This window comes from Physella acuta, unplaced genomic scaffold (genome assembly GCF_028476545.2).
Source record: "Physella acuta isolate Inbredline_101_S28 unplaced genomic scaffold, ASM2847654v3 ptg000589l, whole genome shotgun sequence".
NCBI lineage: Eukaryota > Metazoa > Mollusca > Gastropoda > Physidae > Physella > Physella acuta.
In genome coordinates this window covers 287,737-306,369 of record NW_026732108.1, presented here as the reverse complement: position 1 = coordinate 306,369, position 18,633 = coordinate 287,737, and the positions used below count along the sequence as shown (strand labels likewise).

General features: G+C 37.9%; 3 protein-coding genes across 3 annotated transcripts; 1 reads left to right on the top strand and 2 right to left on the bottom strand.

Annotated features, from left to right (window-relative positions):
• Nucleotides 1–1,291: 1,291 nt before the first annotated feature.
• LOC131947202 (uncharacterized) lies at nucleotides 1,292–6,781 on the bottom strand. The gene is made up of 3 exons (XM_059308352.1): nucleotides 6,453–6,781; nucleotides 3,092–3,262; nucleotides 1,292–1,656 (listed from the first exon to the last, which is right to left on the bottom strand). The coding sequence occupies exons 1-3, from the start codon at nucleotides 6,556–6,558 to the stop codon at nucleotides 1,367–1,369; spliced, it is 567 nt and encodes a 188-aa protein (XP_059164335.1). The 5' UTR covers nucleotides 6,559–6,781; the 3' UTR covers nucleotides 1,292–1,366.
• A 733-nt stretch (nucleotides 6,782–7,514) lies between these two features.
• LOC131947197 (adenosine receptor A2b-like) lies at nucleotides 7,515–8,915 on the bottom strand. Its single transcript, XM_059308346.1, has one exon. It carries the CDS (start codon nucleotides 8,856–8,858, stop codon nucleotides 7,515–7,517), a length of 1,344 nt encoding a protein of 447 aa, XP_059164329.1. The 5' UTR covers nucleotides 8,859–8,915.
• A 3,418-nt stretch (nucleotides 8,916–12,333) lies between these two features.
• On the top strand, nucleotides 12,334–17,034 carry LOC131947200 (glycine, glutamate and proline-rich protein-like). The gene is made up of 7 exons (XM_059308350.1): nucleotides 12,334–12,558; nucleotides 13,231–13,287; nucleotides 13,912–14,001; nucleotides 14,438–14,550; nucleotides 15,491–15,595; nucleotides 16,572–16,617; nucleotides 16,722–17,034. Exons 1-7 carry the CDS (start codon nucleotides 12,444–12,446, stop codon nucleotides 16,856–16,858), a joined length of 663 nt encoding a protein of 220 aa, XP_059164333.1. The 5' UTR covers nucleotides 12,334–12,443; the 3' UTR covers nucleotides 16,859–17,034.
• The last annotated feature ends 1,599 nt before the right edge of the window (nucleotides 17,035–18,633 follow it).

The following is an 18,633-nucleotide window of genomic DNA, read 5'->3' as shown; positions in this document are numbered from 1 at the left end:
TGCATTGTAATAATTTATTTTTAGAATGAGAAACTGATACAGCTGCTAATACGTGTTGTAAACGTAGACTCTACTAGTCTATTACTGTTATGCTTAATGGCTGCATGAAATAAATCTTGTGATTTCCATAGATGTGCCGACCAAAAAAAAAGTAAAAAAATATAATGGTTTAAGACTTTGAGTTTAAAAAGTTTCCAAAAAGGCGCCACTTTGCTGAAAATTTCCAGATGGGGAGCGGGCATTCTCCCTGCTCCCACGTTGCGTACGCTACTGCTGTCTGTAATAAACCGCTGTATTTGACAAAACAATTCAATCTATAAACAAAGTGAACCCGTAATGCCTGTGGTACGATCGTTAAGTTATGTAGTTTAAAGCTCTGTTTAGGGGTCATCCATAAATGACGTCCCGCTTTTTTGGACGATTTTTACCTCCCCACCCCTTCCCTCCGTCACACGTCGTCACAAAAAGCCAGACCCCCCCCTAAAATGACGTCACACCTCAACCTACAACCCCCCTCAAAATTGCAGTTGAATTTTCTTAAAACATCGATATTTTTCTAAAATCTTGTCTAAACTATTACAATTTATTAAAACAGTTATCTAAAATGCGAAATAACGTCTAAAATTCGTTTTCTAACATTGCTTTTTTATAATGCAAAAATGTGACGTCGCAACATCTGAACCCCCTCCCCCTCATCACACATCGTCACAAAATTACGGACCCCCCCTCCCCCCTACGAGTGTGACGTCATTTATGGATGACCCCTAAGGGCCTTTAAATAAAACAAACATTACACTATCCAAGATGAAAGTTAAAAAAAAAACAACAACAACAACCCACAATGATAACCAGGACCATTTGTCTAAATACCGTCCTAAGCACAACACTGTCGATATTCACAATCGCTACTATCTTTGTTTTGTCAGTGGTATATATATTCTGGGGTATTGTGTCTGACATAATTATTCATGAGATCATTCGTTATGGAACCGTTATAAGATTACATAAATATCATCTGAAATCAATTGGTTTGATTCACGCTGTTGTTATAAATCAATACATAATATATTTAATGATTGAAAATAACATTTTAAAATGAATAGTTTAATAAGCTTTTACAACAATTATCATCGTTTATATTAGCAATGAACGCTAGATACTGTGTTATTCTTGTTTATTCCAGTTGAGATTTGAAGAATCAAATCTTGCTCCATTGGTTTCAGACGTTTGTTTATACAAGATTGGAATAACTATGTTAATACAAAAATTAGAAGTCTAGACGAATTAAAACTGTTTTAAAAATAGTTTTATTTACACTTTAAATACATTTTTGTTGAATGTTCTAGAACATGCAATGACTGTGGAATCAGAAGACTAGAACCGCAGCTACAACCAGACTTATCCCCACCACAGCAGACCTGGATGGCACCATCATCCCTGCAGCGTCACACAGGCTGGAACCGTTACAGCTGGGAGGCTGGGGACCGTTGCAGTAGTCAGTCTGGCAGTACCTGTAGCAGACGAGACGTGTCAGGCCGGGCAGGTAGGCGCACGTACTGGCGTTGTTGGCGGCGATGTTGGTGAAGCGTGACGAGTTGAATTTTTCTGGAAAGCTCTCGCCGTCGGTACAGCCTCTATGGAACAAGGTGTATTTACCTGGGGGAAACGGTTATTATTATTTTTTAAACCACATATGTATCATTTAAAATAAAGTTCATATTTGTTTTTGTTGCAAACCAGTTTTTGATGTTTTAAATGTCGTTCCCTACCGCGTTCAACTAATTTTTATACAAAATAAAACTAAACCCAAAAAATTACCTTAAAACCTAAGCCTGAGCCTAAACTATCAGACGGTTTAAACACTCTTATAACACGACAATTACACAAATTTTAACATTTTATGTTAAAAAAGTTAACATGATATGTTTGTCAAGTGAATAACTCAACGGCAATGTAAATATAGATACGACAATACTCATAGATCGAGGGTCACCATTTTAAGTTTTGTTTATCATTTAGAAGTCAAACTGATGTTCAATAGTATCAGATAGTACACATACAATGTCATAGTAACCAGTGGCGTAACGAGGTCGGGTGTCACCCGGTGCGGCACTTAATGGTGTCACCCCCCCCCCCCCCCAGAGACGTAGCGACCCTTCCCGGAAACAAACTTTCAAGTTTTCGATTTGCACCCCCCTCCCCTCAAACGTTCGCTTTTCACCCCCCCCCCTCAAGTTTTCGATTTGCAACCCCCCTCCTCAAACTTTCGATTTGCTATTTTTTGCCTTGGTGTCACCCCCCTAAATGGTGTCACCCGGTGCGGTCCGCACCCCCCCCCTCGCTACGCCCCTGATAGTAACATATAGAAACACATAATACCAAAAAAAAATATAGCACCTCAAACTATCATATAGAACCACACAGTTTCTCAGAGGAAAACATAGTGGTACCTATACCAAACAGTGCAGATGATGCAGTCTAGTCATTCAAAAATCCATATGGTTGTTACGTCCCTTACATGTAGCATCCTCTGATGTGTGTGTGTTGTGTGTGTGTGTGTGTGTGTATTGTGTGTTCGAACGACAGGTACCCTCTCTTTGTTTATAGTTGTAGCCCTTGGTAGAGTGTGTTTACATGGAGCGAGAAGTGTTCACGTGAGGTGTGTCAGTTGACGGGTGTCAGAGCGTGTGCTAGGGTGTGTGGCGGTTGGTTGGCGTGTGATTATGGAGGAGGACGTGGAGTGTGTTAAGTAATGTGTATGGTAATTTGTGTCGTAAACTTTTTTAAGTTATTATTAATTATAGTATTGTAGTATTATATATATATATATATATATATATATATATATATATATATATATATATATATATATATATATATATATATATGTATATGTAAAAACTCTTTAGTATTATTTAATATCATCATTAGTGTTATCTAGTCTGTTGTATCGTACGCTATACGTTGTGTTGTCCATTATACAATATATCACCAAGTAAGTTCCACATAGTACCATATTTTACGACGATGTACTAAATACGTCTCAACAAGAAAAAACCAGCCTATAAGTATGTCAGCCAGCAACACATACCCTCTGTCTCAGCACTTTCAATCATACACATAGTCCAGTTCTTATTCATTGCCGTGCAGTCTTTCTTGTAGAGAGTAGAGTTGCCCAAGGAGGTGTTGATCAGACCCTGCCAGTCGTGTAGGCAGTTCTGGTGCTCACTCGTGTCTCCACACTGGTAGCAGAGGAGGCATTCTGAAACATAGCAAACACTTGTAAGTTGTAGGCTAGATCAGTCTGGCTCAGAGGCGTAGCGAGGGGGGGACGGGGGGTGCGGAACGCACCGGGTGACACCATTTAGGGGGGTGACACCAAGGCAAAAAATAGAAAAATATATTGAGAAAACCTTGAGGGGGGGTGCAAATCGAAAGTTTGAGGGGGGGGGGGGGGGGTGGCGCAAATCGAAAATTTGAAAGTTTGTCCCCGGGAAGGGTCCATACGCCTTGGGGGGGGGGGGGGGTGACACCATTAAGTGCTGCACCGGGTGACACCCGACCTCGCTACGCCACTGGTCTGGCTTTGTACAATATAGAATTAAACATTCAAATGTTAGGTGTAGGCTTATAAGTTAAACATTTAGAGGTTTTATTATATCAGTAAAACATTTAGAAGTTTGGTTGTATCAGTTAAAACCTAGATGTTTTTATTATATCAGTTTTAAACATTTAGATGTTTTGTTGTATTAGTCAAACATCTAAATGTTTGGCTTTATCAGACTAGATGTATTTGTTTCTGTATCTCTAAGCAAGACAAAATATAAATATTTTAGAGATTTCAGAAGTCATTCATGTTTTAAGAACAAAAAATCTTTTCGACTAAATAAAACTAAAGAAATAATTCCAATATAGACTACTTGTTGACATTTTGTCATTGACAGGATCCTGCTTCAGTGATGTAAGTAAAACAGGTACTGGTAGCACGTCCCACTAAGCTGCTAGCCGTGCAAGGCACACGAGGGAAGGTGTAGTATGGATACGTGTCTAAAACTCAGAATACGCACCATGTTTCGGCACACGAGGCGTAGTATGGATACGTGTCTAAAACTCAGAATACGTACCGTGTTTCGGCTTTCGTACAAACCCGTCTCCAGTATTATTTAGACAAACTTTACATTTTTAATTAAATAGGCTATTGTAGAATGTCTTTATGTAAAGTAGTTGGCCATTGGTGGTTTAATTGTATTTAAAGAATCCCCAGTTGGTCCCTTAAATTGTTCACCATTTACATAATTATATTACTGATCTTTAAAGTGAAATAGACAGACTCTTAGGAATGCGTTATTCGTATTCTTGTGCTATAAATGAAAATATTTAGTTTCGATGTGATAAACAAATGCAAGCATTAAAACATTTTAAATTCTGAACTACGTGTTGAAAAGATCAGCAGTATTTTTAAGGAATTTGGGGGCGGGGGGTCGCTATTGGAGGGGGTGGGGGTTTAGAATGTACACGGGCCATTCTGACTAGTACCTAAATTGTATATGTTAAAAATATATGGATACAAAATATGGGACTAGGTAAATTGTATCATAATCTTGGAACAACCTGCATTAAAAACTAATTTTAAATCTAATACAATTAGTTTTGGAATCAAACAAATTTATATTAGGCTAGTAAGCTAATTATGAATGTATTGGCGTATTTGGAAGGCAGGTTGCAGGGGAAAGAAATATACTCGGCCAATGCCACATTCTAAGGCGATTGATGGAGCATGTCCTAGGAATGAATTCAGAAGACATCGCAGGAATGGAAAGAAAGCAGGGAGGCCAAAGGAGAGGTGGAGGCACACAGCGGGGAAGCAGCAGACAGGCAGGACAATCACGAGGGACTGCCAGGAAAATAGCTGGTGACCGACAAATGTGGAGGGAGCTTTCTGTGACGGCCCCATATGTCTTGGACACAAAAAGGAAAAGATGATGATGCCACATTCTAATATTTCAATAACAACATAACTCATCACCGGCCGTGTGTATACAGTGTTTGTGTTGAAGTGATATATTCGTTTATGCGTAAGAGGTAGGTAATATACTACATCGCTACAATCAGCCTTAAATTATTAAATAGCTAGGTCTTACATTGGTACAAAGCAAGGACCTACAATATTATACCGCTAAGCTATATAAAACATGTATCTATAAGTCCTATGCGATAGACGCTGAAACTGCTGTAGAGCTGTATCAATTTCACATGTCCATAGTGCTAAGCCCCATATCGGCATATTACCAGTGTTTCTTTTAGACTTTTCTCTCCGGGGAGAGAGGGGGGGGGGGCTTGACATTTTCGGAAGATGGGGTGGGGGGGGGGGGACAATTGTAGAAGTATATTTTTTCTATTAACATTCTATTTTGTAAGGGGGGGGGGAGTGGTAGCCAGAAAAAAATTCTGCATCAACTACTGACACGTATATACTTAAATCCATTTGCCCTATTAGACTAGTACTTTTGTAAAATAGATTTCTAAACAATATATCGAAATATCCTATATTCATTTTCTCAAGGCATTATTTTGATATATCGCTTGGCCTTATATATATATATATATATATATATATATATATATATATATATATATATATATATATATATATATATATATATATATATATATATATATAATTTCTTAGCTCTTTATGTGTTTTTCGTTTGCTGTATATTGTTATAACGCGATGCCTTATATATTATATCTCTAGGCCTATCCCCTAACAACACACTAGCTGTCAACTGTGTAGTTTGTCTAGTGATCTTGTATTTTGTGTTGTGTGCTTGACCTAAATTTTTATCACATTTTTTTCGAAGATAAACATTTGGATTTTTACATTCTAAAAATAGGTCGTCATGAGAACATTTACAATGTGTAGATTGATATAATTTAATGTGTTTATGATTGCCTTTAGTTGAATAAACCATCCTGTTTGCGTTGTTTAAAATTTTGTAAATATTTTAAAGTATATCTGTATTATTCGTGTACATAAACATAGCTAATTATGTACAGCTTTGATTTATTTAGTTATTGTTTAATCTGAATTTTTGGTTTACAGACTTTATTAGGTTACTGATAGGTTGATACATTCATTATTCGATCATTAATTTAAAGGTAAACTTACTAAAACAATTAATTAATAGCTTAGCTAAGAAAGAAAATCAATTCTAAAATATGTATACCACTTCACTGTAACGGTGGCCAAAGTAATTACTTTTAGTATTTAAAGTAATCATTTGAGTAATTAATTAATGCATTATTTAGTTTTTTAATTAAGCATTACGTCATCAATTGAATTAATTATTGAGTTTTATAAATGGCTGATCGTAAAGTTTAATCCTACGAAATAACATTAATAAATAACAAAACATTTAACATTAACTATTTAAGTAGTTATAATACTTTACCTGATACAATGGGGAATAAAATCACAATTAGTATAGGGAGCACGCAATTAACCTTTTTCTTTTCATCAGTCATTATATACACTCTTGGAAAAACATTAAAGAACATAAAAGTTTTATAACATCCTATATCAGAAATGTGTATCAATAACTGGTATTGTTCGCATGACTGACGTTTTGACGGTTAGGTGAGGCTTATCTGTATGATGACTGATGACAGACTGTACAACAATGTTGTCTGACTGACATACAGTGTTGGATCCCGGTATAGCTGCAGCTAGACTAGCTTGGACCAGGAACACAGATATCTCGACACAGTCATAGGGTCTTACAGCTAAACATAACGGCCAATCACAACTGTCGTCTTATCGGGTTGATTTGGGTGTAGTTTTATCTTTGTCACACACACAAACATATACACATAGGCTCACACAGGCAACCACACTCACACACACAAACACACACTCATACATCTGCAAACTTAGATAAGTGGTAAGAATTTGTTGTGTCCTTTTTATCTATACGGAAGTCAACACAAAATAAGTTAATGAAATAAATATGAATAACACATTATTCACGCTTTAAGGCTTTTAATCAACAGTGGCTGGTATCTAAATATACTTCTTTCTTAGTGCTTGTAGCTTAAAAATATTTTTTAAGAGAATCGCGAATCATAAAAAAACAACACTTTAAATTATTTTTATATTATATACATCATGTTATCATTATATAAACATAATTACCTACTTAGAAAATTGTGTAATAGTTTTAAATTACTGAGAAGTATTTTACCTCGCAGTAAAAAAAAATAACAACACAAAAAAAAGACTTAAAAAGATGAGTCAAATCTATGGCTGATTGCATAATTACAACATTGATTGCGTGTTAATTATAGAGTAGGCTAATATTAAAACATAATTTAAAAATCAAATAAAAATGTTTACATAAAAACTAAAAGCTAAATTATATTGAGAATCAATCATTCAAATCAATATGTAACATATTTCAGTCACTCTAGTTGCTTTTCGTTTCAATAGAGTTATTGAACCAGAACAGAGCAGCCCCTCACACCGAAGTACTCCGCCGACCTTCAGCAGAGGACGCTAGTCTCTCAGTCATGACGGACGTGTGTCTGACCTCACTGTACGCCTTACTGTCCCGACACTTCATCTTGTCCACTGTCGCCCACCTGTCACTCATCTTCCCCTCGGTGATACCCACCATCGCCATGTCCACTGATGACTCCGCTTTTCTCGACTCGGAGTCAGACGGCAGACTGTGCCTCCACTCCGCCTCGTCCTTCCCGTAGACGTCCATTTCGTGGTCCTCTACCTCCAAGGAGAGCGAGTGTACAGACGAGGCGACAAATCTTGTATACTTCTCCCTGTGTAGTTTCTTTAAACATTTCTTCCAGTGCCACGGTAAGTTGGTCAGCATCATCGTGTACACGGTTCTGTACTCAAACCTCAGTATAGCGTACACCGGACCGTTGACCACTGAGTTCCCGAACGTGAGTAGTAGGGCGTAGACTTTGATCGTCTCCACGATGTGGTCAGGGAATACCTGGTACAGCTTGAATGGGAGCACACACAAATACGGCACCGTCATGACGATGAAAACAAAGGTGAGCGCCATGGTGATCTTGACACTGCTCACCCTAGCTCTAAACCGACGCTTCTGCTCACTGCTGTAGTTGGCGCTCTGCGTCTTGTAGGCCCGCAGCTGCCGTAGCACGATAAACCCGGTGTGGATGTTAACCACAGTGGATAAGACGACCGCCGAGTCGTTTGGCACCATCAGGAACCAAATGATGAAAGGTTTGGGTAGTGTCGTGTAGAAGTTGCAGCGCTCGTTCAGATTTTCGATGCTATAGTCGTAGTTGTTCCACCCTAACAGCGGGAGTGATGCTTTAGTTACGGTGTACACGGCTGATACTATAGTGATGTAGATGGCGCGTCTGAAGGTTATCCAGGCGTGGTGTCTGACAGGCGACAAAATCGCCAGGTAGCGATCTAGCGACAGCAGCATCAAACAGTACAAGGCGCCGTCGTTGCTGACTAAAGAGGTGATGAGTTTAAACAGACAGAGGTATTTCCTGCCGGAGATGTACTCCCTGGTTCCAGAGGTGTAGCACAGGATGAACATGGGGAGGCAGACGGCGCCCATGGTGAAGTCAAAGGCGGCGATGGCCAGCAGCAAGACGTTATTGCTGGTGTGGAACCCCGGGTAGAGCAAGATGCCACAGAAGACCAGGATGTTGATGAACACGGCCATGGGGATCATGATGGACGCCACCACGATGAAGACATTGTGAGAGAGCTTGACCTCGATGGTCGCGTAGATGTCCTTCTCGTCCTTAGTCACCATCTCCTCGCCACTCCAGGAAAATATGAAGCCGTACGCGGTCATGTTGGGCGGTAATCTCCCCTGACTACATGACGTAATGGCAGTGACGTAATGATACTAGCCGGTCTGGAAAATAATAAAGAGTCATTCTAGTAAAAGTTTACACTCTCCGGGTAATCACACTGTGAAACATTTTCAAAACAACAAATATATAATATTTCTAATTACAAATAATAAAATGTTGTATTTTAACAAATTTAAAATAATTTAACTATTTCATGTATTGTTAATTTAGCAACATTTTTATTTCAACGCAAATTGTATATACATATATGTATAGCAAAATTTAGTAAAGATACTAGGATAAATACGCCATCATATATTATAGAAACTAAGTAGACTAGTAGACTATAGGTATGCCCATCACACAACATTTTGATTATATTATTCATCACACTGGACTAAACCTAACCTGAACTCCGTACGTGGCTCCTACAGAGCTATGAAAAGTAAGTACCTCAATAGAATACTGTTATTTCATTGACTGTGTTTCTTCAAATATGAGTGGTAATTACTTAACTCAAGCATAAACTTAACTCTAGATTTATAGATCTAGAAATCTAGTTCTTGATCTAGATCTTTGAACAATTTTTATGTAGGACCTGTTCTACATATTGCTAGTCAACAAAGCATAGTTTAAAAATATATAACTTGGCGTTGTAATATTGCTATTAACATGCCTAAGATTTATAAATCATAATAAATCTGAACAAAAAAAAACAAAAACTTACATTAAAATATTTTCTATTCATAATTATAAATAAGCAGACATAAAAAAAACATTCACCGCAAAAAGGAAGTATTGTTTTTGAACACGGTATTGGTCTATATTTAGTTACAGGAAGTGCGCAAAATTAGAAAAATATACAGAGAAAATGCGAAGTGTTTATAGTAAGAACTATAAGTAAGAAATAGTGTAGTCAAGACTATGCCCAGACGTTATCCCCTCCCCTAATGTGAATCAAATACCCATCAATACTAAGTCAGACAACCATTATGTTAGAAATTAAGTCATTGACATTCTCCGTTTATTTTCGTTTGACCTATGGCATTAGTTTTTCATTTCACTATGTGTTGAACTTTTTTAGTTTTTGTATGTCCAATTACTGAAGAGTGAGTGTATTTAGAAAACGGATCTGTGGTGTACCGGATCTGTAGTGTTCCGTGTGAGGGTCAGTTATATATGGTGAGACAGGGGCGTAGGCAGGGGGGGGGGGGTTAGGGGGGTCATAACCCCCCCCCCCCCATAGACCCCTCGGTATATATATATATATATATATATATATATATATATATATATATATATATATATATATATATATATATATTTAAAGTATGAGGGGGGGGGGTGCAAATCGAAAGTTTGAGGTGGGGGGTTCAAATCGAAAGTTTGAGGGGGGGGGATGCACATCGTTAGTTTGAGGGGCGGGGGTGCAAATCGAAAGTTTGTCCCCGGGTAAAAATTGGAACCCTCCCCCCCCCCCCTGAAGACGATCCTGGCTACGCCACTGTGGTGAGATGTATAGTGTGCATTTGCCTTGAGAAACTAACTACAATCGTTAAAAATGGTATTGCCCAACCTACCAGTACATATAGATACAGCTTAAAAATTCCAATGCACAGTGCATATGATTTCAAATAAGAGTTTGTCACACGCTGAACCTGGCTCAATGTTTTTAGTTAACTAATATTAATTAACATTTCTTTTTTTTACGTTAGATGGAAATAGCGAACAGTGATGCACTCTAAATGAAACACTTCTTATGAAAATGTAGGTTACTATATTGCTTGTAATTCAAACATTGAAAATGGTATAACATATTTTGGTAGAAACGATTCTTTAAAGTAAGAAGTAGACTTTATGCATTCAAAAATAGTTTCATGAACATATTTTAATGTAGAAAGAAACTGCGTTTTTACTCACTGGTGATGAAAGCGTAAATAGCTGTATAGATTTACACGTGAAACTCTCAAGAAAATATTACTTGAAAAAAAAACCGGGAGTGATCTCCCCTAAACTTTCTCGAATATTCTTATATAAAATAACAGGGGATGGGAACTCGGGCTATAGACATGATTTTTAATCCATTTTAAATACTTAAAGTTTTAAAAATAGAATAAAATCTCGTAGACAAATTAATTGCACACCAAGTGAACGCGAAATAAAAAAGCGCATAATAGTGCGCAATATTATTATTACTTTTAAAATTTACATTAGTTTTTTGAGAAATCGGAAGTAGCGTAAAGTACTACTTCCAGTCAACGGAAATGACTCAAAATTTAATAGAAGGTAGAGAATTAGATCTTTTACTTACGTATGAAATTTCATTTATCTATCTGAAATAGTACTCAAGTTATAGGCTTTTGAAAAATTCAAAGTAGAAAAAGTACCACTTCCGGTTGTCGGAAATCGCTCAAAAGTTGATACGGATCTACGATTTTGATAAAATACTTATATATGAAATTTCATCAACCTAGCTGTAACGGTACTCAAGTTATCGTGTTTACACACGGACACACACACACACACACACACACACACACACAGACACACAGACATACGGACAAGATTGCAAAATTATGTTTTTCCGTATCAGTGAGATGCAAAACGTCCAGATTTGCAAAAATCTCGATTTTTTTTTTTTGCACGATTACAAGACTTTCTCTATACTTCGTATATACGAGAAAGTAAAAAACGATCTGAATAATATATTTACATTGGTTATTTTATGAGTAAAATCTCATACGAAAAATCTGGGTGGGAGCATGTAAGCAGTCGTCTCTTACCAGTGGTGTTGTTTGGTCGGGTTTCATGCAAATCATGGTGTCACCCCTCTCCCTACACCGAATAAAAAAAATAGGCTATATATATATATATATATATATATATATATATATATATATATATATATATATATATATATATATATATATATCTTATTAATCTTCTTAGACCGTCAGTGAGGAGGGGTGTGGGAAAAATTGTAATTTGTATGTATATGTAAGTATGTGTAACATGTAATGGTATATCATAACTGTATGTAAAATGTAATGATTTTTAAGGGGGAAGTATGTTACTAAAATATAATGTAATGTAGGGTTGAAGTGTGTTTCTAAATGTAACTGTATGTTGGGGTGGTAGTGTTTCCGAACTGTAAAGGAGAAAAGGGTGTTACCATATATAACGTTATGTAAGGGAGGAAGGATGTTTCTACGATATAATTAGGCAGGAAGATTGTTACTGAATTGTAATAGCGTGTAAAGGAGGTAGAGTGTTTCAAAATGTAATCTTATGTAAAAGGAGTGTTTTTAGCACGTCACTTCACGGTACGGCCTTGAGTTTAGCTGTGGTTGTAACCAAGTGTGGAGTGGTACATTTGTCGCTTGCATACTCACAACCACAAACGACCTTGAGCTACTCACGTGATCGCAACAAAAACAGGAAATAAACTCTTTTATTCGTTGAAGTATTATGACACTTTGCAATTTCATTGTATATTTCAGCGTGTTTTCACTCACCAGTTATTCGCTGGGTGATCAAACTTTCAACCACATCGTCCACTGCTGTATTGTGTGAGCGGGGTGAACATGCTGTCTAGGGTGGCACTAGTTGTGCTGACCATTTGTGTCTACCTCCTGCTGGTGGAACCCCAGAGACAGCGTACATCTAGACCTGTGGGGAGAAGACCGACGCCAGCGCCAAGTAAGTTCTAGTTCAGACACTTTAGTCAAAATAAGCAAGTTCTCATTTTAAATCAATACTACTTAATAAAATAATCTTTATTTTTCAAGTTTGAAAATCGCGAATCTAGTAGATGATGATAACGATATCTAGAAACTTAGTATTTGATAATTATATTTTTCCACGATGAAGTATGTAACCATTCGAGCCAAATGATCTATTGGCCGTTTGAAGTAGGGTTCACCTGTTTCTGTGATCTCAGCATATGAAGGGATAGTGGTTAGCACTATGCCCAGCCACATTGACGTTTCCTAGCATGAGTCAGGTACCCATCAGAGTTACTTGCCTCAAGCACAGCCTACTGACTGGAGACCGAGATCCGAACTTGTGCCTTACGGGTTAGCATTCGAACGCTCTACAGTTCAAACGCGACGATAAAGAAATATTGTTAAATACACTTTACAAAATGATCGGGTATGAGGCTAAATATATATATATATATATATATATATATATATATATATATATATATATAATATATATATATATTATATACTAGCTGCATACCCGTGCTCCGTCACGGTAACTATTTTTAAAATGTACCAACTGTGGAACAGAACAAAACAAGCACAAACACAACTCAAATACAAAACAAAAAATTGAGAGCCAATGTATATTTCCATTCTTTCTAAGATCGCCTACTGTACGGTGACATCAATAGACTGAGACCTACAGGGAAAAGAAATGGAGGTCAGTAGTTGTCATTTCTTTAAATTAGCCTCCAGACGTTTAGAGCGTTTCTTTCAGGCATCGTCTTCAGCCTCTTATAGGCGAAAGGACACAATTTATCATTGATTTAGAAAATATATACATTATCCAGGGCCACATTCCCTCCCTAACCGGAAATAATTTTAAGTGCACTCTTTCTGAAAAAAATGTCTGAAAAAAAGTTTAAATATTGTTTGATCTCTGCTATTAGTTTTAGCAAACACATGTATGGTTGCTTGTATGATGTCATTGAAAAACTTTATTGTGCAAATCAACGAAACAAATATCTATATCTAAATAATAGTCTTAAACTCTGCTTATTAGCAAATATTTATGTAGTATTCTCGGTTTTATGTTCAAATACTAACCAATATAAAACACATGATCTTAACATGTTATATTCACGATCATAGCGTATGTTATCTTATTTCCAAGTATTTGTGATAAAAATGTAAGTGATCCTAAATTTTAAACACTCGATTTGTATGTGATCTTTGTTGTTTAATATTTACAATCTTACTGTATTTAATCTTTATGTGTTTATAATGTGCGCAATCTTTATGTCCTAGTATTCAAAATAATTTGGCTGTGATGTTTTTGTTCCAGGCGTTTACGCATCAAACTTGACTGTTAGCCAGCACCTACCCGCCCTACAGAGGAAACGCCACTGTTACAACTCAGTGGCCAACAGTAACAGTAGGTTCTGACTTGATGTAACAATACGTGACACTACAGCTATCCGTGACAATACGTTACAGTACAGCTGTCCGTGACAATACGTGACACTACAGCTGTCCGTGACAATTGGTGAAACTACGGCTATCAAGTAATAACGTGTAACACTAAGGGTTCCAACGTCACGTATCAGTTGTAATGACTTTGTAATGTCTGACACTGTGGTCATCACTTAGCAATGTTACCCATGATGTCACTGGCCTGACAATGAGACTGTGGTCACCGCTTGACAAAGTATGACAGTGGCAGCGTGCAATAGTTTTAATTATATTACTGCTGTAGAGAACATCAAAAACAATTATGGACATCTCGTTATCTAAAAAAAAAATGCCCCAAGAATAAATATTCCTCACTGAGAATAATGTTGACCTAAAGTAAAATAAACTGACTTTTTCAGAGCTCCAGGCCTCGCTTATTGCCGCCATTGCTAGCCGTGAATCAAGCGGGGGGATCACAATTAACAGGACCAACGGGTACGGGGACAGGGGTCGGGCCTATGGAATCATTCAGGTAATGAATCATGTTCCACAATGTTAATACTTTGATGGGCGTCTGATAAATATCGAATCCACATCTAAACTTAGCATTGACGACCAGTGGCGTAGCGAGGTCGGGTGTCACCCGGTGCGGCACTTAATGGTGTCACCCCCCCAGAGGCATAGAGACCCTTCCCAGGGACAAACTTTCAAATTTTCGATTTGCACCCCCCCCCCTCAAACTTTCGATTTGCACCCCCCCCTCAAGTTTTCGATTTGCACCCCCCCCCCTCAAACTTTCGATTTCCACCCCCCCTCAAGTTTTCGATTTGCACCCCCCCCCCTCGAGTTTTTCTCTATATATTTTGCTATTTTTTGCCTTGGTGTCACCCCCCTAAATGGTGTCACCCGGTGCGGTCCGCACCCCCCGCCCCCCCCCTCGCTACGCCCCTGTTGACGACACAACGCTTAAGTATAACACAAACACAACCCTTAAGTATAACACAAACACAACCCTTAAGTATAAAACAAACAAAACCCTTAAGTATAACACAAACACAACCTTTAAGTATAACACAAATACAACCCTTAAGTATAACACAAATACAACCGTTATGTATAACACAAACACAACCCTTATTATAGCCCGAACATAAACAGTCAAAATATAACCTTATTAAAGAAATCATAAACGTGAAATATTTTGATATAACTCAGTGTTGAATCAATGTTGTAACCAAACTACCAGATAAACGAAATGTGTCCTGTACAGTTACATTCGTTAGGTTCCACTGTATATTATTTTAAAATTGTCATTAAGTAAAGATGTGTTGTTTGGCACACATTGTCTTAGAGCTGAATATTGTGAGACCAGGCGCTAATTTAGACGAATCGGAATTTTAAAAAATGGTTAACGTCCTTTGGTAATTGTGGCGAGTAGATGATGATATTAACTCGCAACTTGACCTTTGTAGTGTGACCTCAGGACGTCGGGTCTAAACTGCACCAAGTACCGCTGGGACAGCTGTGAGCACATGCAGATGATGGTCAGTCAGCTGGTGGTACCCTACATTCAGAGCGTGAGTACTTCGTCACTTACACACACAAACACACACACAGACAAACACACAAACAACACACAGACAGATGCAGATGATGGTCAGTCAGCTGGTGGTACCCTACATTCAGAGCGTGAGTACTTCGTCACTAACACACACAAACACACACACAGACACACACAGAGATACACACACAGACACATGCAGATGATGGTCCGTCAACTCGTGGTACCTTACATTCAGAGCGTGAGTACTTGGCTGTCTTCGTCACTCACACGCACAGACAAAGACACTCACACACACAGACACACACAGAGACACACACACATACACACAGACACACACACAGACACACACAGAGACACACACACATACACACAGACACACACAGAGACACAAACACAGAGACATACCCAGACACACACACAGACATACCGAGACATACCGAGACACACACACATACACACAGAGACACACACAGAGACACACACATAGACACACACAGAGACACACACAGAGACATACCCAGACACACACACACAGACATACCGAGACACACACACATACACACACACAGACACACACAGAGACACACACAGAGACACACACAGAGACACACACACACATGCAGATGATGGTCAGTCAGCTTGTGGTGCCCTACATTCACAGCGTGAGTACTTTATTGTCTTAGTCACTTACAGAAACCCACTCACAGACACTCGTACACACACTCTTGCAAATAAACTCACATAGACACTCACACTCTCTCACAAACATACATACACACTTACATACAAAAAGATACACAAATTCAATTATTTAAAGGGGGGAGGTGTACTGTTACGTTGTTGTATACTTAAAAGCCGCAAATACTGACCTACCCAAGACAGTCTAACTATTTTAATCATGACCTTATCTCTAGTCCAAAAACCTAACCATGAGCCTTTTAATGAAAAATTATAAAGCAGTTTTATTCGGTAATTTTTTTTTCTCTTAGGTTAGAAGGAAATTTCCTCGGTGGACAATTGACAGGACTTTACAGGGTAAATATCTCAAGTCATACTATCTCTAAGCCGCACTTACAACGTCATTTAGCCGTTAGAAAACATAATCAGCTGGCAACATTTTTTTTGGTCTTCCTTCTCAGGGGGCGTGGCCGCCTTTAACTTTGGCGTGAGTAACGTGCGCTCGTGGGAGGGTCTGGATGACGGAAGCACGGGCAACGACTACAGCAATGACGTCATCGCCAGAGCCCAGTGGCTCCATAAGAGAGGATGGAATTAACTCAACATGACTCTAACTTCAAACCAGTGTTAAAACAAAATCTTAATCAACTACTTTGCTTATATTTTATTTCTTAATGTAACGTTAGTTGTTTTTTTTTACTTTCTCGTATACGAAGTATAGAGGAAGTATTGTAAACGTGCAAACAAAAAAAAAGAAATTTTTACAAAACTCGATTGTTTTACACCTCCCTGAGTCGGAAAAACAGTTTTGTGTATGTGTGAGTCTGTGTGTTTGTAAACACGATACATTGAGTACCCTTACAGCTACGTTGATGTCATATCATATATACGTATTATATCAAATTTGTAGATCCGTATCAACTTTTCATCGATTTTCGATAGCCGGAAGTGGAACTTTTTCTTTCAATTTTTCAAAAACCTATAACTTGAGAACTATTTCAGATAAATGAAATTTCACATAAGTAAAAGATCTAATTCTCTGCCTTCTATCAAATTTTGAGTAACTTCCAATGACAGGAAGTAGTAATTTTAGGTTATTTCCGATTTCTAAAAAAAACGCATGTGAATTTATAAAGTACTGATAATATTCCGCACTATTATACACATTTTATTTGGCGTTCACTTGGTGTGCAATGCTCTTTTCTACGATATTCTAAACTATTTTAAAACGTTTAAGTAATTAAAAAGGGATTTAAAATATTGTCTGTATCCCGAGTAGTGTTATATAAGAATATTCGAGAAAGTTTAGGGGAGATCACTCACGGTTTTGCTAAACCGAAAACTCTCGAGTTCGAACCCTCGGGCAGATGAGGCTCGTTAGCTGGGGACAGCCACTCTTCTAGGAGAGACAACTCTAAAATCAAGCAACTGCTGCCTTGTAGTTTGTTCTTGGTTGGACAAAGGCTATGGAAGCAAATCCAAAAAGAAAAGCAGGCCGAAATCGGAGTAAATGGCCTCAATGGCGCATAACCAGTTGATACGTATCCTTAATTGTGTTGGAGGCGTGGTCGAGTGGCAAAAGCTAATGGTTGATAAATTCGAAATTCTCTCGAGTTCAAACCCTCTGGCAGATAAGGCTCGATCCCTTCCAACACTAAAAATTAAGAACGAAGAAGAAGAGGAAACTCCCGGTTTATTAATTACTTAAGTCAAAGGCGGCGATGGCCAGCAGCAAGACGTTGTTGCTGGTGTGGAACCCCGGGTAGAGCAAGATGCCGCAGAAGACCAGGATGTTGATGAACACGGCCATGGGGATCATGATGGCCGCCACCACGATGAAGACATTGTGAGAGAGCTTGACCTCGATGGTCGCGTAGATGTCCTTCTCGTCCTTAGTCACCATCTCCTCGCCGCTCCAGGAAAATATGAAGCCGTACGCGGTCATGTTGGGCAGTAATCTCCCTTGACTACATGACGTAATAGCTGTGACGTAATGATACTAGCCGGTCTGGAAAATAATAAAGAGTCATTCTAGTAAAACTCTAAAACTCTCTAGGTATTACAGGCCAATTGTGACATATTTTCATTTTCACATTATATTAAACTTCTATTTAAAATAATATAATTTTTTTATTTGAACAATTTTAAAATACAATTTATCTATTTAATGTCTAGTTAATTTAGCTACATTTTTACTTTTAAAAGAGTTTGCATATACATCGATTTGTAGCAAAAATTAGTGAAGTTAGGACAATTAGCAGTTTAAAACGCCAATAGATTGCATAGATTCTATGTAGAGATCTAGACTTTTAAAAACGCCTTCAGAATGTATATAAACTAAGCAGGCTTGTAGTTTAAATACCACTAGAGATG

What these genes read in the sequence shown, in the direction of transcription:
- LOC131947197 (XM_059308346.1), bottom strand. Translation starts at nt 8,858, where the DNA reads ATGACCGCGTACGGCTTCATATTTTCCTGGAGTGGCGAGGAGATGGTG.
- LOC131947202 (XM_059308352.1), bottom strand. Translation starts at nt 6,558, where the DNA reads ATGTTCTTTAATGTTTTTCCAAGAGTGTATATAATGACTGATGAAAAG. An exon ending in TTTATTCCCCATTGTATCAG is followed by an intron (nt 3,263 to 6,452) that starts GTAAAGTATTAT and finishes GCTATGTTTCAG; the next exon opens with AATGCCTCCTCTGCTACCAG. An exon ending in TGAAAGTGCTGAGACAGAGG is followed by an intron (nt 1,657 to 3,091) that starts GTATGTGTTGCT and finishes CGTTTCCCCCAG; the next exon opens with GTAAATACACCTTGTTCCAT.
- LOC131947200 (XM_059308350.1), top strand. Translation starts at nt 12,444, where the DNA reads ATGCTGTCTAGGGTGGCACTAGTTGTGCTGACCATTTGTGTCTACCTC. An exon ending in GGGCCTATGGAATCATTCAG is followed by an intron (nt 14,551 to 15,490) that starts GTAATGAATCAT and finishes TGACCTTTGTAG; the next exon opens with TGTGACCTCAGGACGTCGGG. An exon ending in AATTGACAGGACTTTACAGG is followed by an intron (nt 16,618 to 16,721) that starts GTAAATATCTCA and finishes CTTCCTTCTCAG; the next exon opens with GGGGCGTGGCCGCCTTTAAC.